Raw genomic sequence first — 26,942 nt, 5'->3', positions numbered from 1 at the left:
GCTTAGAAGGGGATCACATTTGTTTGGATATATAACTCCTGATGTGTTTGTCCTAAAAATAAACCTCATTATATTAGTGTCATACCTCATGTTTTTCTTGGAACCTTCTCCTCTAATCCTCTTCTTCCGAGAGATGTTAAAGAGAGATTTGCCTAAGAAGGACCGTGAGTTCTCGACAACCACTTCATTATCTGTGTTCCTTCATAGGACCGTGCCAGACGTATGTTTCAGTCAGTTGAAGGGTAAATTACCTTTGAAGATGAAAACCTTAAGCCCCAACGCATGCAAGGGGCAGGAACTCTTAAGGCCCATTTTTTTAGAGTTAGTGAGTAATCACCACGTTCATTTGTGTGGCACCGGGAAGTGGCCCTCCCTGAGGTTACCCTGCTGGGTACAGGTGGACAGAAGGTATGTAGGGACTGTGGAGCCAACCCACGTTGGTTCCCATCCTGGCCTTGCCACTTCCTAGCCATGCATCTTGGGCAAGTCACGTAGTCTCCCCCTGCCTTGGTTTCTTGTGGAATGGGGGTAATACCCTGTCTCACTGGGCTGCAGAGATCGACTGGAACGGACTCCTGTAACTCACTTAGCACAGTGGCCAGTACAGCAAGTGGGAGCTCCTATTACTGGGTATCAACGAATAAAAATAATGTCATTGTCAGTGTAAACAAACCAGTTGGAGTGATAAATAGAACAGTCAAGCAGCCCAGCCCACTCTACATCCGGATATAAACCACGAAGACCGCTTTTAGTTGGATGTTCCCCTGTCTCCATTTCTACACCTTCTTCAGCCAGAGTGCTTAAAATGCTTTCGTATGTACGTCCGGACTCTGCTCCTTCCCACAGAAGACGACAGTGACTTCATTATTTAGAACCTCACATTGTGTAGGACGGCCACCGTGTCTCTCTGTAGACCAGGTCGTTTCTTAAACTCTGACAGCTTTCTCAGATTGACCCAGCTGTGCCGTGGAAGGCGGTGGCTTAACCAGGCACAAAAAGAGTGTGTGAGAGCTATGGGACACCGAAATCCATCAGACAGCCCGAGGAACTCCATGGTTTCAGGCCTTTGTTTAGATCTTTGCCTTTCAGGTAAAATTTAGTCAAAAGCAGAAATATTTTTGTAAAGTCTTATTAACCAAACCCTGATGAATGAATTTGGGCCACATCGCAGCCATTCTGGAAAGGGTTAGGGCTTTCCAAAAACCAGGAATCCTCCGTTTATTTCACATGAAAGTTCAGTAGTCTTACGTGTGGCTTTGTTTTAAAGCACCTTTGAAGGAACACAGCTTGATCATTATGAAGCATATTGATATGGTAGTTCAACCTGATCGGAGGTGAAGATACCGTAGAAAACACTCCCTCTAAGCAATGGAAGGGAAGCACTGCTCTGTCACTGTCTCTGAAACAGATCTCCTCAGGGATTGAAGGCCGCGTCCCAGGCCTGCGGGTCCTGACATATTACACCTGTAGCTAATGTGCCCCCCCCACCCCCCGCACAGCAGCATGTTGGAACCGGCTTGGCCCTCCCCTGAAGGTATTGTGTACTTTCCAGAGAGGCCCCGGAACATTGGAGACCACGTGAAGAGGGTTCTCTGCGTTCCTGGGATGGAAGGAAAGGAGGCACTGGGTCGAGCTCAGCGTACAGAACTCGAGCCTTGCAGGCAGGTGGAGCCAAAGGGTTATGTGGGCTCCGCCACATACTGATTTGGTTACATCAGCTTCCTTCCCCTCTGCAAACTTGCGTCTCCCCAAGAGGAGCATAGACTGCCCTCCCTCTTAGGGTGTCTGTGAGGCTGAATGGGACTGAGTTCCTTAGCCCCACAGATGCTCAGGGGTGCTCTTCAGTTCTTCAGTATTTGACAGATCCCTCTGTTAGAACCTTCTGGTGTTTCTCTTGTCTCTGCAGTTTGTCTCCTCTGAGCTCCAGTCTCTAAGAAGGTCAGCTGTGGGGGTGCCTGGGTGGCTCAGTGGGTTGAGCCTCTGCCTTTGGCTCAGGTCATGATCCTGGGGTCCTGGGATCGAGCCCCGCGTCGGGCGTGCTTCCCCCCCACCTCTCTCTGCCTGCCTCTCTGCCTACTTGTGATCTCTCTGTCAAATAAATGAGTAAAATCTTTAGAAAAAAAAAAAAAAAGGTCAGCTGTGAGAATGCTGCCTGGTGTCATTCAGTTCTTAGATCTCGGAGCCTCACTGAGCTCTGCACCATGAACTTCAGCATCGGCTCAGAGTTTTGTGCAGACCTTGAGGTCCCTCAGTCCTGCAACCAAGTGCCTTTCTACAAGGTCTTTTTTGAGGCACTGGTCCTCTTTCCACTCTCTGGCACCTCCAAGGAGAAACTCATTCTTTGAGGCAGTGCTACCAACCAACAATTGACTGGTATCTATCTCTGTGCCCTACCCACCCTCCCCCCCAGTTTTTTTTCACAGTTTTATTGAGAAATAATTCACATACATCACTATATAATGCTAAGGCATACAGGGGTGCGTGGGTGGCACAGTCAGTTAAGCATTCAGCTCTTGGTTTCGGCTCAGGTCATGATCTCAGTGTTGTGAGGTCAAGCCCGTGTTGGACTCTGCACTTAGTGTGGAATCTGCTTCAGTCTCTCTCTCCCGCCCCACCCTGACTCGGGCACTTGTGCACACGTGCATTCTCTCTCTGTCTCACTGTCTCTTTCTCTCTCAAATAAATAATCCTTAAAAAAGTAAGTTTAAGGTATAGAGCATGATGGTTTGAGTTACATGCTCTGTGACGTGAGTACCGCCATAGGTGTAGTTAACATCTGCCATCTCCTTGTGATGAGAACTCTTAGAATTTATTCTCTTAACAGCCTTGCTGTCTGTCCCACAGCAGTGTTAGCTGCAGTCATCACGTCGTACATCACATCCCTGCTGCTTATTCATCTCGCAACTGGAAGTTTGTATCTTTTGACCACCTTCCTCCAGCTCCCCCCCACCTCAGGCAACCACAATTCTCATCTCTGTTTCCATGAGTTTGGTGTGTGTTTGTTTAGATGCCACATTTCAGTGTAGTGTTTGTCTTTCTCTGTTTCACTTAGCCTAATACCTTCAAGGTCAGTCCATGTTGTCACAAATGGGAGGATTTTTTTTTTTTTTTCGTTTTTATGGCTGAATAATATTCCAGCCCTATGTATAAAACATGACTGCTTTGTCCATCCGTCCATCAGTGGATACTTAGGTTTCCATGTCTGGGCTGTTGTAAATAATGCTGCCATGAACGTGCCCCCCTGGTTTTTTAAACCTTCCTGATCTCAAGTTGGAATGAACTTAGTTGAAAATGATCTTGAAGGCAAGATGCTTCTGAGATCATCTGTGATGAGCAGAGTTTAAGTGGAACAGAGATAAACCTGTTGAAGTACCTGGAAATTCCATCCGTGTCTTCGGCCCACTCTCTGAGGGGAATGGCTTTATTGGGACCATGGAAGCCCCCGGACGTGGGACCCATCTGGCTCACGCTCCGAGCGACCGTGTGGGGCATGGCGCAGTGTCTCCCTGGGGGGCTCCCCAGAGAATGCAGCTCCGTCTTCCTTGCCGTCACATGGCTACTTTGAATTCCTAAGTACTTTGAATTCTTACTTGAATTTGAATTGAATTTGAATTTACTTTGAATTCTTCATTGGATTTAGAAAAAGATCTATTTTTGTAACAAAATCAAATAAGGAACTTCAGTTCCCCCAATATATAGTCCGAGTTCTTGGTTCAACCCATCACCTCCAAGTCATTCAGAGTCATTACTCTCTTATGTCCTTTTATAAATATTTTAGAAATGATCTCCTGCAGTTGCTGAGTCAGCAATTACACGAACACTGTTTTATGCTGTAGCTCAGAGTTTAATCTTTGGTGTTTCTTCCCTGGTTTAGTCTTCTTACAGTCCGCTCAGATTCTCCAGACCCCAGCCGCTAGCATTCAGAAAGCACCGCAGCACATGGCCAGGTGCTCCTCGTGTGTGTGTGTGTGTGTGTGTGTGTGTGTGTGTGTGTGTGTGTCTGATTTCCATTTTATTGCTGCCTCCTTATCAAAAGTAACTGACATTCATTACGAAAAAAAAGTGAAGAGAAAAGCTCTTTTCTTTTCTTTCTAGACAGTTTTTAATTTTCCTCTTTACGTGTTGGAGCTTGTACTATATGTACTATGTACTATGGAGCTTGTACTATATGTGATGCATTTTAATGACTGCCCAGTATTCTCTCCTGTCATCCCATTCAGTCATTTAAACATTCTCTTATTGTTAGACACAGATTTCCCCCCGAACTTCTTGCTGTTGTAAATAATACTGTGAAGAACATGCACCAGAAAACGCTTACTTTAGGCCTTTTCTGATTGTTTCCTTGGAATAGAGTCCTAGAAGAAGTATTGGCTCAGTGGGGTATGAAGTCCGTAGAGTCACAGGAAGGATTCCACCAGTTTTGCCGCCGACCCCACACGATCCACCACTTTCCTGCCCGAAGCTCCCAGTGACTGAAATTTGTCCTCTTTAACCTTGTTCCCCAAATTGGCTCTGTCCTAGCGGCAGCTTCCTGGTTGTGTCACGCAGAGAGGCCTCAGAGTGGGAGGATCGATTGCTGCACTAAAAAACCGATCACTAATCACTGGAATATCGAGGAGTTTGATAAGGCCTGACCGGGTCCCTCACAAACTCCCCATTATTGCGAAGCAGTGCAATGACTCACCTGTTGGAATTGCCTCTGCCCGGCCTCCCATGTAGGAAGGGCTGTCCTTCGAGTGTCCTCTTCTTCAGTATCCATATCCTCACAGCTGCTTCTCAAATTTCTCAGATCTCTCCTTGCCTGTCTGGCTGCATCCATGCTGCCCTAACCTGACCCCATCACATCCCCATGAACAGGATCCTCAATTTCCTTTCCCCATCTGGTCCTCCATGTTGCCCTTTTCCAGAGCTCTCTTTTTACCATTAAAGCTGCTAAGGCCCCTCCTCTCCTCTACAGGAAGGAATCTCAATACGTCTGATGTTACTCAAGGCCCCTTACCATCCGACCCCAGCTTCACCTCAGGCCATGGTGCGTGTGTGTGCGTGCACGTACACACACACACACACACACACACACACATTATACAGCCTGACACTCTCACTGCCCTTCCAGCGTGGCAAGCTGTTGGACACACCGTCTTCCGCTGGGAATGCCCTCCCTCCAGCTGCTTTGTCTTCTGCTCATCCCTCCAAGTGAAAGGAGAACATTGAGTCTGGAGTCATGCCTTCCCCGGTTTCCTGGCAGTTAGTTGCTTTGCCCTCCATGTTAAATTCACAGGAGCAGTGGTTGCTGTGTTGCTCTGTGGAGAGGTGTCCAGTCCAAGCCTGTTCCGCCACGTCTCTGCAGTCCTCTGGGTCAGGGTCATAGTCATGCCTTCTTTCCCACTGATGAGAATCCATGAACGAACATCTTTATAATGTTTAACATATTGTGATTATTCTTAATATCAATGTAATTTTTCACAGATGATGCTAGCTTCATAAATATGAGTAGCACTAATTAATGAAATATCTTAAGATGTGTCTTTGCCTAGATCCTGAGAAAATACACACCAGTGCTTGGGCTTGACTCGAACCCCTTTTTATGAAGTCCCCATCCTTCCTAAGTTCATGCCTGGAGTTCATTCCCTTGATCCTTTTCTCTGAGAGGACTGGCCAAGACACATTTGGGAGGAAAAGCACATCAGAAAGTGCTGGACAAGATAGGAGAGGAGTTTAACCTATTTTCTAAGGTCCTTGCACAGTAATCCATTACTCAAGTTTTATGCCATGATATTGGTCCATCATAGGGGCTATTACAAGGTTTATGTAAAATATAATCAGTGATACTGCTTTATGAAGAGATGCTTCCTTTCATAAAGAAGTCTCTCCATAATAGACTCTAGATTTGATGGCAAATCTAATGTCCTCAATGTAAAGTTGGCTGGAGGTCAGAGTATTACTTGAATTGGGTTCATTAAATGATTCTACTGAGCCATTTGACATGTGCATTTGAGATATCTTAATGAAGTTCCCTCCCCTGAGGATTCTAGGCTAGCAGAAACTTCTATCATGAGTTTAGTTCAAAAGCCTCCAGTTAAGTTTTTAAGCTTAACCATCAGTGCACCAGAAAACTTTCTGCGGAACATTGAGAAAGACAGCGAAGTACGTTTTTTCATAGTTAAGGAGAAAGCATTTCTGTTTACAACTAGAACTTCCTGTGATTACTCAGCATCCCCTGTTGAACTCAGGCAGCAGTACTGAGAGAAACTGTGAAGAAATATTGAGAAACAGAGAGATTGTGCATTCTAGCACTTGACATAGATTCCTTCCCACACCTGCTTACAGAATGCTGCAGTGGACTGAGACACAGCCATGGAAATACAACATACTGGAGTAATAGGACATTATCGGCACCATTCAGTAAGGGGCATGTGCTTGAGTAATTGGTAAGGAGAGAACATGGACACCAAAAACAGATGAGAACATTTCTCTCTGCGAGCCTCCTCTGGAAAAGCTCAGTGGGAAGCTTTGAGCGGGGTCTCTGCAGACAGCAGCTTCTAGCCACCTTGAAGCATGTGGCTGCGAGTGGGGGTTGCTCGGAGAACATGGCACGTGATGCCCACGCATCTCTCCTCGCTCCCACAGGCATCCTGGGCTCCATCCTCTGTGGGCAATAAACACTACCTCCGATAGAGCCTCCCAGGAGCCTTCCAGAAGGAAAGAATCCTGAACCACCAACTCCTTTTCTAAGGAACTTTCCTTCCAGATTCCTTTGTAGTTTTTTAATTATCAGTGACCAGTGGTCAGCAGAGGTGCCTTTAGAATCTGAACATAAAATTTCCCCAGGCTAGCAGGGATCATCCAGTTACTGGCCTGTCCAGTGATGAGGAAGTGCTCGCCCCCATTTTCCCGTTGGTCTGCCCCATCTCTGCTGGGCACTGGGGCCTCACTCTGAGCCACCATTCTTGAGCTCTGAGGAGAAGGACTGGCTATAAAATGTGACCAGTCACAAGTAAGTTCAGGTAAACTAGGAGGCGGTATTGAGTCCAAAAGAAAGGAACTTTCTAGAGAAAAATTGGGGGAGGGAGGAAATGATAAAGAGTGACTGGAGGAGAAAGAGCAGAGGGTTTTACACTGTAAATTCTTACACACAGAAATAACTCCTAAAAATACATTGTCAGGGCACCTGGGTGGCTCAGTCAATTAAAAGGCCAACTCTTGGTTTCGGCCCAGGTCATGATCTCGCTGTCTGAGATCAAACCCCACTTAATGTCAGGCTCCGCACTCAGGACAAAATCTGCTTCAGAGTCTCTCTCTCTGTCCCCCTCCCCCCACTCACTCCCTCGGTCTCTCTCTAAAATAAAATCTTAAAAAATAGAAATATATATATAGTTATCAAAAACCATGGTCTGCTGGAAAAATGGATCAAACTGAAATGAGGTTGTTTCTACAGCAGAAATGCCTTTGTTGACGAAAGGGAAATGCATCCAGCATCCCTGAAGAATGAAGTGGTTGTGCGGCCCTGGTGCCCCCACTGACACCCCTTCGTTCCCAGTGACGCGCCGTGGTCATTCCTTACCACTCCACTGAATCGTTTACAAAAACATTAACTGAAAGTAGGAATTTCAGGAAACGTCTCCATAAATATACTCAACTGGACTTTTTTATCTCCTTCCAGAGAAAACCTCTGAACGTGTCTCTGTTTGTATTGGGGGTTTTTTCATGTAGTGTGTTCACCAGCCACAAGTGTGATTGAATTTGATTTTCTGCAGTGACGATACAGGGACCCTTGCCCAGTGGGTCCCATTCCCACCCGGCCGTAGCTGTCACTGCCCTGCGTTGGTCTCCAGTGGCCACAGGGCGAGCGCCCAAGCTTGTCCCGAGCAGGGGAAAATGGCCATGGGGACCTCAGGACGCAGACGTCTCACCAGATTCCAAAGTCCTGCAGCGTGTCGTGTCTGTACAGAGCCGCTCACCTTTCTGTCTCAAGGGTCCCGAGACACTGTGCTTGGTCCCATCACGCGACTCCATCCTGTGCTGTTCTTTTCCCTAGAAGACACGATTCCAAAGAAGGCGGTGTGCCACTTCAGTGGGAAGGCCTACGCCGACGAGGAGCGCTGGGACATTGACAGCTGCACGCACTGCTACTGCCTGCAGGGCCAGACCCTCTGCTCCACCGTCAGCTGCCCCCCTCTGCCCTGCGTCGAGCCCATCAACGTGGAAGGAAGCTGCTGCCCGATGTGCCCAGGTATCTCAGCCGGCGTTCCCAGGCTGTGGCGCTGACCACGCAAGGGCCCGGCCGAGGCGTCCCCGCGCGGAGACAGGGGGCTGGGGTGGGGGTAGCCCGAGAGTGATGTCAGGGTGAGGGCCTGGTCAAGGTTCCCTGCTAGAACTGCTCTGGTCCTTCCCATTTGCGTTCTCTCAACACTAGCGGCGGCACAGCTTCAGGGCCGTAACAGACTCTTCAGGACACCCGTCCTGTCTGGGTGGCACGTGTCAGTGCCTGCTGGACCAGCCTGGTGAAAACGGCCCGAGGTCGGACGCAGTAGGGAATTGCTTCACAGCCATTACAGGGTGAACATACGTCAGAAGCAGAGCGGACGAGCTACGTGTAAAGGATCAGCCCTGATCACTCTTTGTTCAGTTCTTCAATCCCAGCAGTAGCCAGCCTGCCCGGGCCGCCGCCTCTGAGCCCTCTGCCCAGCTCCCGTCTCTGCCCGCGGAGACCCCAGCCGGCAGCCGTGGAACCCCATGCCTGCACTGCCCCCCACGTCCACCCTTCATGTCCGCTCAGCGGCCCACCTCCAGGTCTTAAACCTCAGCCCCCACAGCAGCCCAGATCCCCCCCCCAGGCCTTTTTCCTTCCACGTCTAGGTCTCATGCCCTAGTCCTGCCCCTCGCCCCAGAAATGCAGGGCCTGAGCCCTCAGCAGCACAGGCTGCTGGCGGCATTCCAGACTCCCGGCTCTATACACACAGACTCCACCTGCCGTCCAGGCCACAGGGCGCCAAAGGGCGCCTGCACTGTAAGAGGGAGTCGGGATCCTTTCCATCTTCACCTTGGTTTTTATGTTTCCTGCTGCATCATCTTAGAGAATCTGGTTCCGTGCGGTGCCGGGAGCTAGGAGTCCGATCGTAAATGGGATAGTTAAGCCCCGAGAGGTGCACTGTCTGCACTCATTCACCTTTTGTTCAGGGGCCGTGCAGACTAGCCCCAACGGAAGGCTGGGAGGTTCTGCCCGCTCAGGAGGCTAAGCCCGTTCCAGAGCCTTCCCTTGGGTGCTCTTCCTGCTTGTCTCGTGGGCCTCGTGTATGTGTAGATGGAGAGGCAGGTTTGTTCTGCTGGTTCCTCACTCTGTACCTGGCAGAAAAGGAAATCCTTGAGGGTCACGCAGAGCAGGACAAGGACGACCGTGTATGTCTCCCGGGAGCTGGTTTGTCTGCTCCACACCACCTGTGTCTCACGGGTTCCGTCCCTGTCTTTCCACGAAGATGCTTCTGAGATACAAATGCCGAGAATCAATCTTGTATGTTCAGCATCGATTCCCTTCGTGCCTGCTGTGCTCCTGCCTGTCCGAGGGACCACAGAGAATTCAGCAAAGCCCCGTCTGCACGGAACTCGCACTTCCCTGGGGAGCGACAGGCAGAAGACAAGCAGAGCGCAGCCGGTCGGGGGCAAAGGAGAAGGGACGGGTGGTTTTGTCTGAACAGGTGACATTTAGGAGACCCAGAGGAATGGAGGACTCCCAGGGCAGAGGCAGACCCCTATGGGTGTAGACGGGGCAGAGCCCTGGGCTGGGAGGAGGCCGCCGGGAGCTGAAGCGGGTGGCCTCTCCATGGTGGCAGGATTTACAGAGGGGGAGAGAGAGGGGTAAGCAAAGGAGGGAAGCTCTGTGCCTTCCCCTTTTAGGGGCTGCCTCCCGTGCTGGGTGGAGCACAGACTGCGGGGGCGGGGAGGGTCGTGGAAGGCCAGAGTGGAAGCCAAGAGCAACCGGAGGCTCCCCAGTGACGCGGGCGAGAGCCGGTCGTGGCTCTGGAGGTGGGAGAAGCGGTCGGGCTCGGTTCTGTTGTGAGGGGAGACTCCGTCAGATTTGAGATGTGAGGCGAGAGGAAAGAGAAGCCGCAGATGGCTGGAATGGGTGTGGGCTGCGGCCCGGACTGAGGGCGGTGGGACGGGCCAGTTTCAGGCGGTGTAACTGAGAAGCGTCCACTGTCCGTCCAGGTGAGAGCGTGAACAGACGCTCCGTGTGCGGTCCGGAGTGGAGGGGTGACGGGGAGCGCATCTGTCCGTTAGAAAGTGGCCAGCCGTCAGTGGTTTGTACACTTTGGGACTGGATGACGAGATCCCCCAGGGAGTGAGTGTGGTGGAGGGGGGCCACCGGGACTGAGCCCAGAGACCCTCCAGCTTTGGGAGACCGGGCAGGGGAGGAGGACCGGGCAGGGGAAAGAGGAGGCTCAGCGGGAGCCCCGGCGCTGGGACCTGGAAGCCGGGGGGGACCTGGGGCAGGGGCGCGGTTAGGGCCTCACAGTAGACGCGGAGACTGACCGCTGTCATTTAGCATTGTCCTAATTGCCCTGACCAGAGCCGTTTCGGCCCCGTGGTGGAGGCTAAGTCTAACGAAAGTGGTTTCAAAGGAAGAGAGGAGGGTGGATTGGAGACCCTGGTTATCAGCCCTGTTACACGGTTCACAAGTGACGCTGCTGTCAGGGGAGTGGCCTTGCAGGCTTCGCCAGGATTCGAGGTGGACCTTGCAGGACAGGTGGGCCCCCTTTATTGGAGTGAAATGAAGAGTGTAGATGCCATCCTTTGTGTGGAGTGGGGAGGCTCATTTTTGAGCAGGTGAATGATGTGGTCAGAAAGGTGCTTTGGGAGAATTAATAGGTGATGTGTAGGAGGGACTAAAGCAGGGGGAGACGAGAGGCCAAGACAGTCATAACTCACATCTCAGACATCCCAAGTGTGTGACAACAAGGCCCCACATCCAGGCGAGGTTGCTGTGAGAGGCACTCTCCTTGGTTTGAGACTTTAAGAAAGGAGAGAGTGCATATATAACATCCTTGTTCATTATGAGAGATTTCTCCAATGACTTCTCAGGATTTACTGTTGGATTGAAATTTAATTTCTGTAACTCTCCTTTCTACACCTGATGTACTATTGATGAATCACTTCTCCATCTTCTCTCTAAGCAAACTTTGCAGTCAGTCTAGCTTTGCCACCTTGCATTTGATTAAGTGTGTCCTTCCAGGAAGGTGGATTCCCATCCTGCTCTCTCCCTGGCTCACTGTGTCATCTTAGTCCGGGATCTTCACCGAAGTGCCGGGCTTCCATTCCTCACATAGGTAGCTCCTGCTACCTCGCGTTGCCGTCTGCACTATCGACGAGTGATCTGGGTAGCCTCACCCTTTACAAAGCACTTCCCCCCTCTGCTGTCTTAGGTTATGAGGACAAAACCTGTGAGCCGGTCAGTACTTCTGCCGTCCTACAGAAGAAACCGAGGCTCAGGGAAGTTAAGTGAATTACGGGAAGCCATGCCAGCAGTTGGCAGACCTGGGAGTCCTTCTGGTCCTCAGTTGACTGCAGGTTCCATCTCCCAAGAAATGATGCCTCAGCTTATGAACCCCAAGCATCCTGCCCCCTATTCCAGGAAACGACATTTTAAGGAAGCTGGCTCTTAAAACTGGCCAGGTATCTCTGAAAGTAAACCATATCCCCAGTAAGTGGCCTTGGGTTCCTCTGAAGTTCAGAACATATTTGACCACAGCTGTGGGTCTTCACTGTAACCACGTGCCCGTGATCCACATGGCCTTGCCAGCTGTGGTTTTGTGTCTGCAGTGCCAGCAGCTGTCAGGGCTCGGACAGTAAGTGCCAGAAAAGCTGTATGTGAGAGTACGGGTCAGACGCAGGCCTTGGCCGTCGAAGCCCTGTCTAGGCAGGGAAGTAGAGTGGCTTTTTTTGTTTGTCCAAGTTGTTTTTTGGCCAAAAAAGAGACAGCGTCCCTTGTAAGTTCACATTAAAGGGAAATGACCCTCTCCCCTTGGGCGTGAGGGCTCCAAGCTAAAGCTCTGAGTGTTTTGTGATGAAGAAGGAGGCATGGGTCGACTTTAATCCGAGCCGTACAGAGGTGAGGGGAGCAGACCGGTACCCAGGGCAGGCTGTGAGCCGCCCAGCGGCGAGAGGCCGAGGGCAAGACTGGTCTTACTCAGGGCTGCCTCCCCAAGATGTGGACCAGCGGAGCACACAGGGAGTATTTGTGGACAGGGCCGATATACTTAATCCCCCTATGGGACCTCCTCCCCAATCCAGGGCACACCCTTCTACATTTCCCACCGCTGCCAAGCTGAACCTTCCTAAGCACCTGTGGGAGGAAGACTCACCTGAGCAATCTGCTCTTTGTGGAGTTTCCCTTGCAACCTGCACGTGTGCGGATAGGCAGTACGAGGACCTCAAGCCTGCTTCTCTGCTGCTCTCACCCCGGAAACCCCTGAGGTGAAGCGGAACCGATCCCAGCCCTCTGCGGGGGCTTTGGCTGCTTAGCCATCGACACTGCCAGGTTGTGGCTGGAGTAGATCTCACTTTGGCCTTTCTGCCCAGTGGGGAGGGGGGCGGAGTGGCTGTTGTGACGGGAAAGGTCAGTGCTGCGTGGACCCACAGGGGAGGTGCTCAGAGGTGCTATGGCATGGAAAGATGTCACCTAAATGTCAAGGTCACTTTTCTTTCCAGACTCTTTGGGAAATTCCTGTCACGGAATCAGGGTTTATCAGTGGGGAAACTAAATGCCATGCTTACCCACCCACCCCAGAATCACCCACCTCGGGTCTACCCGTGAGAATCAGCACATTTTATAAGCTCTTCGGGTGATTCAGAGAGGACAGAGAAGTTTGAGACTCACTGGTTGCACTCCAGCCCCTGTTTCTGTAAATAATACTGTACTGTCAGTAAATTCTCTTTAATTCTAGAGTTTTCAGGTATCCTACTGAAACTCTTAAGTATCTAGGCCTTGCTGTGTCTGAGGTGCCAAACCCTGAGCACTTGAAAATCTCCGCATAACCTCTGGCTCCGCAAAAACTTTACTAATAGCCTACTGTAAACCGGGAGCCTTACCAGTACCATAAAGAGTCGATTAACACATACTTTGTAGTTCTATGTGTTATATACTCTATTCTTACAGCAGAGTAAGCTAGAGGAAAGAGAATAGTAAGAAAATCGTAAGGAGAGAAAAATTACAGTACTGTACTGATAAAGTCCACTTATAACTAGACCCACGCAGTTCAGACCCGTATTGTTCAAGGCCAGCCATATTTAAGTAAGAAAGCAGAAGACTCAGGGACAAAGGCCAAAATAACTTTATTCCTGGGGCACCGGAAGACCCAGGCAGTGGCGTCACAGAACTGGATTTGAATCCCAGCTCTGCTGGTTCCTGGGTGCGTCATCTTGGGCAATTCATTTACCCTTTCTTCCCTGGCAGGCACTCCATTGACACACGGCGGAAGCAGAGCAAATACTCTCTTCCCTGTCATTTTCCCCTTCTCTGTACCTCATCTTACGGTTTACTTCTTGAAGGGCAGGTAACTGTGGGATAGACAGCAGTCACTGAAAGCAGAGGGTTGTTGGTTCTATTTCTCGAAAACTTCTCTAACGTGTACTGGATGTATTTTATTTTGGTCTCAGTTGGGCTACTAGTGAATATTTAGTATTACCAATGTTGAGTAACCTTATAAAAATGAGTTTAATAATATGGCAGGATCTGGCTAAAAGGAGCTATATGGTTGATGCAGACTTTTGTGTCACCTTTTGAAAATAGGGGTTCTCAAGAATTTTCTTTAAAATGTTGTTAACCAGATGAAGAAGGAATATATAAATATATTTGTTAGGAGCCAAAGAAAGCTCTGAACTTTTTAAACTGGTCCCTTTTTAAACTTAGCTTTAAAAAGAAAAAAACCCTGATATTTGGGATTAAGAATATTGTTCTTAGATGGTCTTGTTTCATGTTCACATTGCAGTATCTTATAGATCAGAGTGCCCACATGATCAGGTTAGATAATGGAACTATATTTATTGGAGATCATCTTCTAGTCCACACAGTTCCAGTGGTGACAAAGCAGAAGTTTCATCCTCAAGCCGGGCCACACCTTGTGAGGTCTGCCTACAGTCTGTTCCCATCGAGGGGAAGTGACTGGAGGGGAACTGGCCAAGAAATACACAAAGAGTGAAAGATGCTTTTACTTTTTCACTCCTTATGACATAGTTTTACATAAATGATTCAACATTCATGGATGAGAGAGAAACTTATTAAGGTTATTAAGGTATAGTATTTACTGATGTGAAGTAAAAGCAATCCCTTCCACTTCAGCCAGTCCCTGTTAGCTTGCACAAAACTCTAGGGCCAACACCATTTGACATGAAAAAGCAGAGTTCTGACCTTAGTGGGAAAGAAAACTTTCTTTTCCTTTTTTACATGGTTAAAAGACCTGTTTCCCATGCTTGCAAAGGGAAACTGTTTGTCTTTACGTTTACTCTCTAGAAGTAAAGATATAAATGCAGAAACCGGGTCTTTCATTTCCCAGGGCATATTGTACTGGGTTGACTGTACCATCCATTTGGATTGAGGAAACAGAAGTCAACAGTAAGTAGCTCCTCCATCATCTCTTACGAAAAATGTCCCTTTCTTTTAGAGATGTATGTCCCAGAACCAACCAATATACCCATTGAGAAAACAAATCACCGTGGAGAGATTGACCTGGAGGTCCCCTTGTGGCCTACACCCAGTGAAAATGACATCATCCATCTCCCCAGAGGTAAGTGCCCAAGTCAACTGAGATCTCTGTAATCTTACATATGGTCTACTTTTTTTTTTTTTTCTTTAACTTCCTTTGGGTATCTTTGTAAATGGTAAGCCAAAGTAAATTCAAAACATGACTCCAAGGAAGACCTGCTTGGCTATAACATATTTAACCCAAAATGGTACAGTAAGTCTGGAGGTAACTGGGTATAATGCCTCCTTCTGGCTTCACATGCTCAAGAGACTTGGTGATAGAAAGAAAGATGTTCCTTGTCCTAAGAGCCTGGTATCTGGAATTTCTAAGCCAGCTCTCATATTTGTACATATGTAAGCAGAGGAATGATAAATCATTCAGTCCCTGTGGACTCTGGAGTAAGCATTTGTGCATTAGGTTACCCTCTGCTTCTAGATTGTTCTTATTCATCAGAGTTCAGTTTATTACATGTGCTGATTTTTCCACTCATCAGCTTTATTTCATGCTTTTTTCCCCCCAAGCTTTGCCCTTTCAGTTGTGTATAACAAGCACATTATTCTGTCTCTCAGTAGTTACGTGGTAAGGCAAGTCAGGGTTCCTGTTAATATTGCCCTCTCTTTAAAAGTAGACCTCTTGATCAAGAGCATAAACCTGCTCTTAGCCATGACTCAGCACGGCCTCCTGTCTACTCCAAGGACATTCTCAAAATCACTGCTAGTCCATTTCTATATCGTATCTTTTGGGAGAAGCGGTGTCCATTGCCCGAGAGGTTAATGGTCTGTTGCTACTCTAGATATTCTGCAGGCCGTGCTGCTTTAGCTCAAGCCGGATAACCAGAGAGCCAAACTCCTGGACCCAGTGTTTTAGCTACTTGCATAATTGCTGGGACTGAATTGTGCTTTATCATTACGTTTACATTCATTCAATCAATCAATATTTGTGCCTGCTCTGTGCCACACACAGTTGTAGGTGCTGGGCTTTGGTCACAAGAACAGCCTTATTTACTGCAATGTATTGAGGACCTGTGCTCACTCAGCTTATGCTTACAGAGCATCTCCGTTACAGAGTCCCTAAGGAGATCATTTCCTCATGTGTCAGTAGCAGGAAAATTTATACTTCTCCTGAGCAAGATTTTTTTTTTAATGTTGAAGACACTGTAAGCTTGTTGATGATACTTGTTTCCACTTTTGCTTTGGCTGCTAGTAAGCCCAAAGCTCCATGTTATGGCCTGCTTTTTGCAACAAAACAGAACTTACGCACTGGACAGAATATTGTAAATAGACTTGAATTGAAGCTTCCTTTTCCTTTCACCAAGTTTTCCTTAATTTGCTTTTCAATTTTCTTGTATAACATATATTCCTAAAACTATTTGCTGTTATCATTTGGAATGCAGTAAGGCAAAAATTCATTCCTTTATTCATTGTGTATTTAAAACCTGAATTCATCAATAAGATGTTATTTTTAACCTTTGGCATTTGTCTTGATGCTGATAAATATGAGGGTTTATTACCATCTACACTGGATAGAATGACCAGGAAGGTCCTCTTCTTTCCATCCCCAGTTATTAACCCCAAACCACCCACCACACACACACACACAGGAAGAAGCATATTAACAGATTAATAAGCATATTAATATTAGCTCTGATTTTTAAACCACAGTCTTAATATCACAGAGCTGTGCTATGATGAGCTGTTTCCAGAACATTTTGAGAGCAATTATTTTTGATGGTGTAATTCCTGCATCTTTCATTAATCTGGTCTTTGATGCATTTAGACAACCTAACCACAGTAGTTTATTTGAAAGAAAATTAAAGGAAGGAAACTTCCAGGGCATGCTCCTGATTGGTATAGAGTTAACCTTGTGATCTCTGCAATATTTATGGCAAGAATGATGATTTAAAGGAACATAAAGTCGTGCATTCATAAGAATAAAATTAAATGTTGTCCCCTGTGCAGTATATTAACTAAGGCAGGAAAATAATCTAATAGGCCTAGTGAGTTTTCAATAAGTTTATGAAAAGGGAAGAATTTTTGCTTAAAGCTCAGTAAACTGGAATATCAACCAAAAGACCAAACTCTCGATTATGGCTTAGTGTTTACTATTACATTAGTAATTAGTCTTGGCTGTTACTCAGGTGAATCTAAGAAGGTACTTTGTCCTAGTCTCCTATTTGCTGGTAAGCGGGGAGCTAATAAGCTAATGTTTCTGCTTCCAAATCTTACAGAAGACCATGTAGGTTAATGTTAATCAGACACTTTTCAGTAATCTAGTTTTAGTCAATTTATAAGGTCTACATAGCAATTTTATTTTCTTGGCTAACAAGAACCAGCTTTATCCTGCCCAGTTATTAACCTTCTCGCCCTGATATTTCCCATCTCCCATCCATCCCTAAGAGCTCTGCCCTCTCCTAAGAGCTCTTTGGATCATTACATTTGAATCATGTTTAGCCTGAAAGCATTGGGAAGAAATGAAACCAAGTCGTCGATCTCCATTTGCAGTGTAACTAAAGTAATCCTTAAAAATTCTTATTTAGGTAATAAATACTTGTTTTTCTTCTAGACATGGGTCACCTGCAGGCCGATTACAGAGATAACAACAGGCGGCATCCAAGCGAAGATTCTTCACTGGACTCCATTGCCTTGGTTGTGGTTCCCATAGTAATCATCCTCTCTGTTATAATAGCATTCCTGTACATCAATCAGAAGAAACAGTGGATGCCACTGCTTTGCTGGTATCGAACACCAACTAAGGTATTGTCCTGAAAAAGTTTGTCTCCTGAGTGACCAAACTGGGAAGGCTTACATGCTTACATTTCCTTAAATTCCTTGACGTCTTTTATGTTAGCCCGTGAAAATTTTGGGGTCTTCATGGCCTCAAATGCATGGCAAGCTGGAGCCATCCATTACAGAGCGCTTGCCTGGGGCTGGAGCCATCACTGGATGAATTACCCATCATCCACTGGTTAGTGAATCCTGACCTTCCACACATCCCAGGTCCTGGATTTAAAGTTTTTAAAAAATATACTTCTGCATTGATTCCTGAATGATTATTTATATTAGAAATTAAAACTTGAATTTCTCAGTGATCTGTCAGCTTAGAATTGGGAAAGAAATCCTAGAGAGAGGGTACCAGCACTCGGGCAAGAGCCACAAGACCAAGTGTCCTGAGCACGTACAGAACTCCAGAGGGAAAGGAGATGTACCCAGGATAAGCACCCGGGGGAAAGGTGGCAGAAGACTCTGAAAAGGCTAAGATAACACTAGAACAGGCAGAGAGAGAAAATCTTTCTTTCTATTTCACATTGAGAAACAAAGAATATGTATTTGTTGTCAAATAAGCCTATTTTAAAAGCCAAGGAAGTTTATTTTCATTAAAGGGAGGAAGTCATGACTCCCAACCGTAAGCGTTTTACATTTAGGTTTTTTTCTTTAAAAATAAATCCTATACCCTTAAGAATTGAAAACAGCTTGGATAAATATTTTAATCCAGTTTACCATCTAGATAATTCTTCCATATAAAATTCCCATCAGATGCTTATCCAGCCTCTGATTTTCTTTCAAGAGATACACTTTGGGCACCACCTTTGCTGGGCACCTGCGGGTCAGGACGTGGGGGCTGGGCAAGACCCAGTCCCCAGGACACAAAGCTGGGAAAAGAGACCAGCTCATAACGTGCACAGACTGGCTGGCTACAGACCAGGGTGGGCTCTCTGGTGACTCCCACTCCTCCCTCAGCCCTTACCGCACGTTAAGGATTTGAAAATAGTCCGTGACTTCACCAGTCTCTTTTCTCAGTTCCTTCATCCACTCCCTTTGACCTAATGTATTGACAGTTCACTTGCAGACACAGTTTGTGAGGCAGGACCCCTTACAAAACAACCGCTCGCGCCGGAACAGGGTGTAGACTGCACGTCCAGTCTGCCTGCCGGTATCCTGTGAAGCTACTGCATTTGTTAACTTAGGATACATAAAAGAGCTAATTCTTTGTGGTTTTCCCTCCTCTCATTAAATAGCCTTCTTCCTTAAATAATCAGCTGGTGTCTGTGGACTGTAAGAAAGGAAGCAGAGTCCCAGTGGACAGTTCACAGAGGATGCTAAGAATCGCTGAACCGGACGCGAGATTCAGTGGCTTCTACAGCATGCAAAAACAGAACCACCTACAGGCGGACAATTTCTACCAGACAGTGTGAAGACAGGCGACATGGCTGAGGGTTTGAGAGACAGAAAACGACTAAATCTGCTTTTAAGAGTAAACTAGAATTCGTGCACTTGCTTAGTGGATCGTTTCGGATTGTGACTTGATGTACAGCGCTGAGAACTCCCCAGGATGGGCTCTGTCTACAGCAGTGTGCAGAACAAAGCATTCCCACTTTCCTCAAGATAACTGACCAAGTGTTTTCTTAGAACCAAAGTTTTCAAAGTTGCTAAGATATATTTGCTTGTAATATAGCTGTAGAGATATTTGGGGGCGGGGACAGTGAGTTCAGTGGGGAAGATGGGTTGGGAGGGTGGTGTTAGGAAGGCAGATTGGTCAGCTGAGCTCAGGGGTGGGGGGAGAAATCCAGTTAAAATAAAAGCAATTGAGTGGCCCAGAGGAGCTTTTTTTGCCTGTTGCTCTGAAGACTGCACTGGTTGCTTCAAAGCTCGGGCCGAGTGAGCAGGAAACAAAGGCCTTGTGATCCAGCTGCCATGGCCACCTTAGGACTGCAGACGAGCGCACCAGCACCTGTCGCTAGCCATCCCCGGGCTAAAGCCACGAGTTTCTTTTCTATACAGTCACGCTGCGGTGGGCAGTGAGGAAGCCGGAGAAATGCGCTGCCGCGTTTCTCTGATGCGGGTTGTTACGGAGATAGTTAAACTTTTTGCTGCTTTTGTTTTCTTGCAAGCAATCAGCCAGTTCCTAGCAGAGTCAGCGAGTGAACAAGACCTAGGTCATTTCTTGATGTGAGCACTGGAGCTTTTCTTACCACAGTGTGGCAGGAAGGAGGGAGAGGGCGAAGGACACCAGGTATTTCCAGGGGCTGTACTTCATTGTCTGTCGTGGCTTTGTTCTCTTGTTGGGTGTTCATAGTTTTTGTTGAAGCTCTAGCTTAAGAAGAAACTTTTTTTAAAAAGGACTGTTTGGGGATTTTTGTTTTCCTTATTATATACTGATTCTACAAAATAGAAACTACTTCATTTTAATTGTATATTATTCAAGCACCTTTGTTGAAGCTCAAAAAAAAATATGCCTCTTAAACTTTAGCAATTATAGGAATATTTATGTAACTATCTTATGCTTCAAAAAAACAAAAGTATTTGTGTGCATGTGTATATAATATATATATGCATATATATTTATACACATACAATTTATGTTTTCCTGTTGAATGTATTTTTATGAGATTTTAACCAGAACAAAGACAAACAGGCATTCCATATCAATGCTTTTGATCACCTACAAATTTTTACGAACACAAAATCTCATTCTACCTGCAGTTTAATTGGGAAGAAAGATGTGTGTGGTGAGTGTGTGTGAGTGTGAGTGTGTGTACGCACACGCCTTTTGCAGTCAGCATCACACGTGCTATGGAGAAGGTATTCCTTTACTAAAATCTTCCTCATTCGGATATGCTTTCTGTTGGTTTTCAGTTTGCTCACGGCCAGAAACACTGATGGCAGTTTATCTGCGTCACTAATCAGCTCCTGGATTTTTTTTTTTTCTTCAAACAACTGTTTGAAACAACTACTGGAATATTGTCCATAATAAGCTGGAAGTTTGTTGTAGTTTGCCTCAAATAGAACTGACTGTATACTATAGTGTTAACTTTTCAAACAGCTCTTAGCACTTTTATACTAATTACCCATTTGTGCATTGATTTTTCTTTTTAAAATGCTTGTTGTGAAAGACACAGATACCCAGTATGCTTAATGTGAAAAGAAAATGTGTTCTGTTTTGTAAAGGAACTTTCAAGTATTGTTGTAAATACTTGGACAGAGGTTGCTGAACTTTAAAAAAAATTAATTTATTATTATAATGACCTAATTTATTAATCTGAAGATTAACCATTTTTTTTGTCTTAGAATATCAAAAGGAAAAGAAAAAGGTGTTCTAGCTGTTTGCATCAAAGGAAAAAAAGATTTATTATCAAGGGGCAATATTTTTATCTATTTCCAAAATAAATTTGTTAATGATACGATGTTACCAAAATAGATTTACATCAGCCTGATTAGTATAAAATTTTGTCGACAATTAATCCATTCCTGGCATAAAAAATCTCTATCAAAAAATTGTAAATGCTTGCTTTTTGTTTTTTCAATCATGGCCATATTATGAAAATACTAACAGGATATAGGATGAGGTGTAAATTTTTTTATTATTATTTTAAAGATATGATTTATCCTGAGTGCTGTATCTATTACTCTTTTACTTTGGTTCCTGTTGTGCTCTTGTAAAAGAAAAACAAATATAATTTCCTGAAGAATAAAATAGATATATGGCACTTGGAGTGCACTGGGGGTCCTACGGTTTATTTTGTTTTCCTCAAACCACGAAGCCATGAGGGAATTATTTGCAGCTGGGTTCTTGGCAACAAATCAACACTTTGAATCTCAATCACAGAAAGGACTAGCAGTCCTTGTGTGTTAGGGTTATCGGTCTGACAGACCCTGCAGCCCTGGGGCTGCTTTTAGGGGGCAGGCCTTGCCCTGCAAATCCTTGTAAAAAATCCTGTCTCGGGGTAGATGGCACTTCAGTGCTGCTCTTAGACTCAAAACCTACCTGTCCTCAGTGACAAACCAGAAACCTCAGCCTCTCCTCACTGGTACCAAATCCATTCATCATGCAGACGAGAAGGGCCAAGGTGGGAAACGCTGGCGCTTCACCACTGAAGAAGCAAATTTATCACGCAAAATCAGAGAAATTTCATTATCAGGTGACTGGGATTTGAAAGGAAAAAAATACTTTCTTATACACTCCAGAAGCAACAACTTAAAAATGAACTATAAACAGAACACTGTTGAATTTCTTGTTAAAAAAAAAAAAACCTATCCTCAAGGACTTCTCTCATATGCCTTCTAAAGTAGTATTTTCCTTAATATAGGCAATATTTTCACAAATTTGCATTTAGTTGAAGTTATTAATTGTATTATGTAAGTATGCATCTTCTTCACCTCGAGGGCAGGGAGTAAGTCCCACAGTCACTGTCAAACCACTGACAAAGCGAGACAAGCGCAAGCCCCTCACAGCCCCAGGAGACCACAGAGATGCCACAACAGCCTCCAGCTCCAACCTGAGCCGCTGCTTTGGCAGCCCTGGTGTCCCAGTTACGCAGCGGAAGGAGGAATAGGGATGGGCCTCGTGTGCTCCCAGATGCTGAGCTGGAACCTGAAAGCCCCCTGCCAGGTCCTCTGTAACTCTTCCCACACTCCTGCGGTCTGAGGGAGGGAGCCGCCATAGCTGTGGGGAATGTCCCAGACCCAGGAAAAGAGCAGGCTTTCTGTCATCCCACAGCAACCCAGGGCAACCTGGAAAAGTCTGTCTCTCCCCCCCTTACCATCATGAAGCTAATCGGGTTCACCAGCTTACATGCCGTAGTGATGGATAACATGTAGAATGGTAAAGGGCAGAATCTAGCACTGCGAGGGAAGAAAAATCTTAAGAAGTACAACAAAAACACACACGCAAAAAAATCTCTCCGACATTCATTAGCCTTTTATCCAACATTTATTAAATGGCAATGACTTGACTGGAACTGGCAGAGAAGTGTCTCAGGACCAGAGCCAGGCGGACGAGTAGCTGCTTCCCAGGGTAGCACTTGGGGAGGACACTCGGGCACGAAGGACACAGACCAGGAGTTGGGTGGGGGCGCTGCACAGACATGAAAGCACCTCACGGGACACAGACTCCCTGTAAAGGACACTTCTTCGCAGACATGGGAAGCAAAACATAAAAACATACAGAGTTCAACAATTCAAAGTTCTGAAAGTGAATGGCAACTTCATGGTTAACGCGTGAACAGTGGAGAAACCGGCAGCAACCTCCAGCGTCAGCCCTGTCAGCCCTCCCCCGCCACCCACCCCCGGGCCCTCTGCGGCCACCGAGCACATATTCCGCTTCGGCTTCTTCCAACAACAGCCCACACGTCAGTGTCCGTCTCCCTGGACAATACTGGTAGGTAATATTTATCCTGACAGTCCCCTTATAAAGATCAGTGTCGGTTCTCGCCACCATCGAAGAACAGCTACAACATAAATCTCTCAGTGCTTTAGTCTAGTTCTTTAGTGCAGCCCAGATCTAGAAAGTCAAACACTCAACTGGGCGTACTGTCAGTTCAGGAAAAATACAACTGCGCATGCACAAAAGGACTCCCCCTTCCTCTACAAACTGGAGGAGAGAAGAGCTTGTAACTGTTAGTATTTAACACAAAAACACCTCTAGAATTGAGAACAGTGCCGTACTGCTCATGGGTCATAATGTAAAGAATTAGTGAAAGCATGATCTAGTAATACTGAATCACAAACCCAAGTTCGAGTGTGCTGAGTTTCCAAGGGCAGGAAGGGAATGGTAGCCAGCTTTCAGAACAACGCTACACGAGACCTCGCTTGTAGTCCACAAAAGAAAGCTGCTCCTGACGCGAAGCTGCCCTATGTAGGGCAGAGAACTAGAGGAAAAAGAAAAACTTTAAAATAGAAATGTAGATTTTGTATATATTTACACAAGATGTATATACACTATTTGTATCGAAAATATACTATTAATCATGAGAACAAACAATGAAAGAATCTACAGTAGCAACTTTTTTAAAAAGGTTTGAAAAGGCTACAGCCAACAATGAAGAGTTCTCTCAAGACACATTTATTAAAATTGCCCAGAAATGAGATACCAAAAGGCCATGTCACTTAGGGTACCACTTAAGAGATTAAGAACCCATAACGTCAGCCCTCTACCGTCAGGCTTAGAACACGGCCAAGCAGCTCCCCGGGAAGTGAAAGAAGGGTTACAAGTCTGCACACACACAGAGCAGCAAGCCTGTCTACACTGCCAGCCTTCCATACAATCAAAGCCTCGGTGGGGTCATTCAGCCGGTATGAGAAAAACCTTAAGGAGCCCATACAGCATCCATCCCACCTTTCTCCGGCCAAATGAGGCCCCTTTTCTACCTTCTTCCATTTCACACCTTCGCATTAAAATGAACATTTAGCAGCCAAGCCATAGTCTTTGCTGTTACAACAACTACGGCAAGTCTCACCAAGAAAGCGGAAGGGGAGTGTTGCCCTGAGGAGGACCCCCTGCCAGGCGAACCTTCTAGTGGGATGGGGACCTGCACTCTGAGGCAGAGGAATCGGGGACCGGCTGCGGACTTCCAGGATGGGTGGAAGAGAGCGTTTGCGGTCAGCCCCCGTCTCCATACCCCCCGTCCATACCTTCCCATGCAAACGAACACCTGAGCATCACACACAGGCCTACTCAGTGCTCAGACCGCAGAGTCGCCACCTGGGTCTGAACCCTAGCTGCTTTTCCACCCAGACCTCAGGCTGAGACAAAGCCACAGCACACGCACACAAGGGGCTCGTGAGAAGCAGCCCCGGAACAGACCGGCCTGGCTCACGGGCTGGAGCGGGGGGTGCACAAAATCAGTAAGTGCTGCTTCCCTAAGGCCCGTGGTATAGGTTCAGTTACAGGCCTGGGTCTTCAGAGGAAAAACTTCAACATCATTTGCCCCCAGAACACTCTGTTCTCTGGGTCATAAAATTCTTCCATGCAGTCAAATGATAAAACAGCCAGAGAATGCTTCAGAAGCTCATTCTCTCTCTGGTGCTCATGGTAGTGCCCTAGGAACCCGCTATAATTAAAAATTAAGACATGGTCTTTATGTTCATCTCATTCCTGTCTCACACGTGTAAGAACAAACCTCAGAACAATCCAGCTTTCACACCAATGCTAGCACAACATAAAAGCAAACCAAGGTGTCAGGTATTAAAAAAGAAAATTCAGAATGTAATAGCAAGAAAAAGCCCTCCATCAGAAGAACACAGCTTATATATAAATTCAATTTATTATTTTCAAACCCCTACCCCCACCCCTAACCTACTAATGACTGGCTCCGGTCCAAGTCTCTTACAGGCGAGACTTAACGCATCACTCAGTTTGTACTCCCAGTACCTTCTGAGGTTCCCTCTTTACAAGGCTGTGGTTGAAGAAACTTCTCATCTGAGTTACCTAACATCTCAGAAATCCCAAGCTTCCTATGGTTCAGCCAGCAACTCGGACGCAGAAGAGAGAGAACCCAAAGGAAAACGTTACCAGAAGAGGATTGCTCTCAATATTGGATCACACCCTATAGGGTGCATTTTAGGATGCTTGGAAAACCCATCACCTGAATAACTGCTGCCTTACAGAAAATAATGTCATTGAAAGGTATTAGTTTTGCCTATAATAAGTTCATCAGTTCCCTCTTCATCATCCAAATTTTGTTCTCTCCTCAGCAAAGTAAGTGTCTTCATTAACTTCTTAAATGACCTTCCTTTACCTCATCCCTGCTCCCAACCTGTGATACTGATCTTGCTAAGATTTATGGCTCATTTTTCACTGTCCTAGTTGATGAAAATCCACTCTTTTTCTCCCTCCCTTCCCTGTGCCTTACAGCAACCCCTTTCATATTCCCTCTGGGACTCTTCACTGATTTGACTGTCCCCTCTTTCATACATCCTCACAATCTGTCCCTCCCTTTCCATCGTCCCCAAGATGGCAGAGACCACCCTACTCAACCCCACCCAGTGTCAGTCAACACCTCAGACCACAGAAGTGTGGGAATCTCCATAATATTTCCTCCACTGCCTGCCTCCATGCTTACGGCTGATTGTCAACTTATTTCCACCAGCTCGAGACCCCAAATAAAAGTTGAATTTTATATACTATAACTCATAACATGAGTAGCATAAGTAAGCCACGCATCTATCCTCACTCTGCACAAATGACAATCATAAAACTGTGTCTGGAAGTTACTCTTTCATCTATTAGCAAGACGATCCGTTCATCGACTCATCAAAACTTCCCAACCATTGCACACATACCATAAGACTCACCTTTCAGTATATAATCAGTTAACAAGCTCGGAACCTTTTCACTGTCCTCTTTCATGGCACGAAGAACTGCAAAATAAAGGAGAGAAAGATAAGGCAACAACTTCAAATTCAGATGGAAAATCTCAATTACATTGTAGCCTTAATTAATTATATGGTATAACACATCCGTGCAAACTATTATCTTCTGGATACGGAAATAAAACCACAAATGCTCAAGAATGTAGTTAAGTCCTTATTCAGGTGACAATGGTCTTATTACCCGAGACTCCTCTCCCCAATTTAAAACTTCCAAAGAGTGGAACCAGGAAAGAGGAATCGGGTTATTTACACAGAGTCTCAGGTTTGTCATCATAAATACTGGGAAGTGAGGTCCCGTCGTGAGCACTTCCGTGGGCCCTAGGGAGCAAGAGAGCCTCAGTCTGCAGACCTCACAAGCTGGAGCGTCTAAGTGACCAGTTAGCTACATTCTCCAAGGATGTCTGTCAGCCTTCTTGGAAACTGTGAGAGACCAAAACAAAGACTAACCTCACAGAGCAGCACCCAGCCAGGCTGCTTCTACGCTATGGAGGAACCTTGGTGAATTAGCCTTATCCTAAAGAAAATCGCTGACGATTTTATCTCTAAGCAAAGACAAATAGAAAAATCAGCTTTTAGAATGGTTAAAACTTTCAGCAACTGAGGTACACATAAACATGTGAAGAAATGCTACACTCGCACGGTACTCTCCTCAGAGCATCCCGGGGAAAATGCCACACTCTTTCCCCCCAAAATAGGACAAAACAACGTGGTGTAACTGGCAAGTCCTCAACCTGGGCTTATACCCTGGCCTTCCCACTTCCCAGTTGTGGGACTTGGAGCAAGTTCCTTAACCACCCAGTGCACCAAGTTCCTCGTTTGTAAAATGAGAACCATCCTCAGACCAGTCTCAAAGGCTTGTGATTACCAACTTACTAATTCAGATGTGACGGACTTAGAATAGTGCCCCGCACGGAATATATGCTGTGTAAGCATTAGCCGTACTGACGAACACAACTAATCCTGACTCTTCTTACTACTGCTGTGTTCCTCCAACAGCTTTTACGAGGAAGGCTACATAACCAGAAATGCCACCCCATCTCCCCGGGGCTTCTCCCGTGGC

General features: G+C 46.3%; 2 protein-coding genes across 4 annotated transcripts in view; one reads left to right on the top strand and one right to left on the bottom strand.

Annotated features, from left to right (window-relative positions):
- The window catches only part of CRIM1 (cysteine rich transmembrane BMP regulator 1), a 188,105-nt gene extending 166,875 nt beyond the window's left edge, over positions 1-21,230 (top strand). The window contains exons 14-17 of one of the 2 annotated variants that reach the window (XM_080814865.1): positions 8,036-8,230; positions 14,655-14,777; positions 17,298-17,488; positions 18,751-21,230. In XM_080814865.1, coding sequence (XP_080670991.1) covers positions 8,036-8,230; positions 14,655-14,777; positions 17,298-17,488; positions 18,751-18,927 — 686 coding nt within the window. In that variant the 3' untranslated portion in view covers positions 18,928-21,230. The remainder of the gene's footprint in view (positions 1-8,035; positions 8,231-14,654; positions 14,778-17,297; positions 17,489-18,750) is intronic. The other variant, XM_080814864.1, reaches the window with a different exon arrangement.
- A 1,191-nt stretch (positions 21,231-22,421) lies between these two features.
- The window catches only part of FEZ2 (fasciculation and elongation protein zeta 2), a 41,471-nt gene continuing 36,950 nt past the window's right edge, over positions 22,422-26,942 (bottom strand). The window contains exons 7-8 of one of the 2 annotated variants that reach the window (XM_080814142.1): positions 25,805-25,870; positions 22,422-23,379 (exon numbers count right to left, since the gene is read on the bottom strand). In XM_080814142.1, coding sequence (XP_080670268.1) covers positions 23,363-23,379; positions 25,805-25,870 — 83 coding nt within the window. In that variant the 3' untranslated portion in view covers positions 22,422-23,362. The remainder of the gene's footprint in view (positions 23,380-25,804; positions 25,871-26,942) is intronic. The other variant, XM_080814141.1, reaches the window with a different exon arrangement.

This window comes from Martes martes, assembly GCF_963455335.1.
Source record: "Martes martes genome assembly, chromosome: 9".
Taxonomy (NCBI): Eukaryota; Metazoa; Chordata; class Mammalia; order Carnivora; family Mustelidae; genus Martes; species Martes martes.
This window is presented reverse-complemented; position numbering and strand designations above follow the sequence as displayed.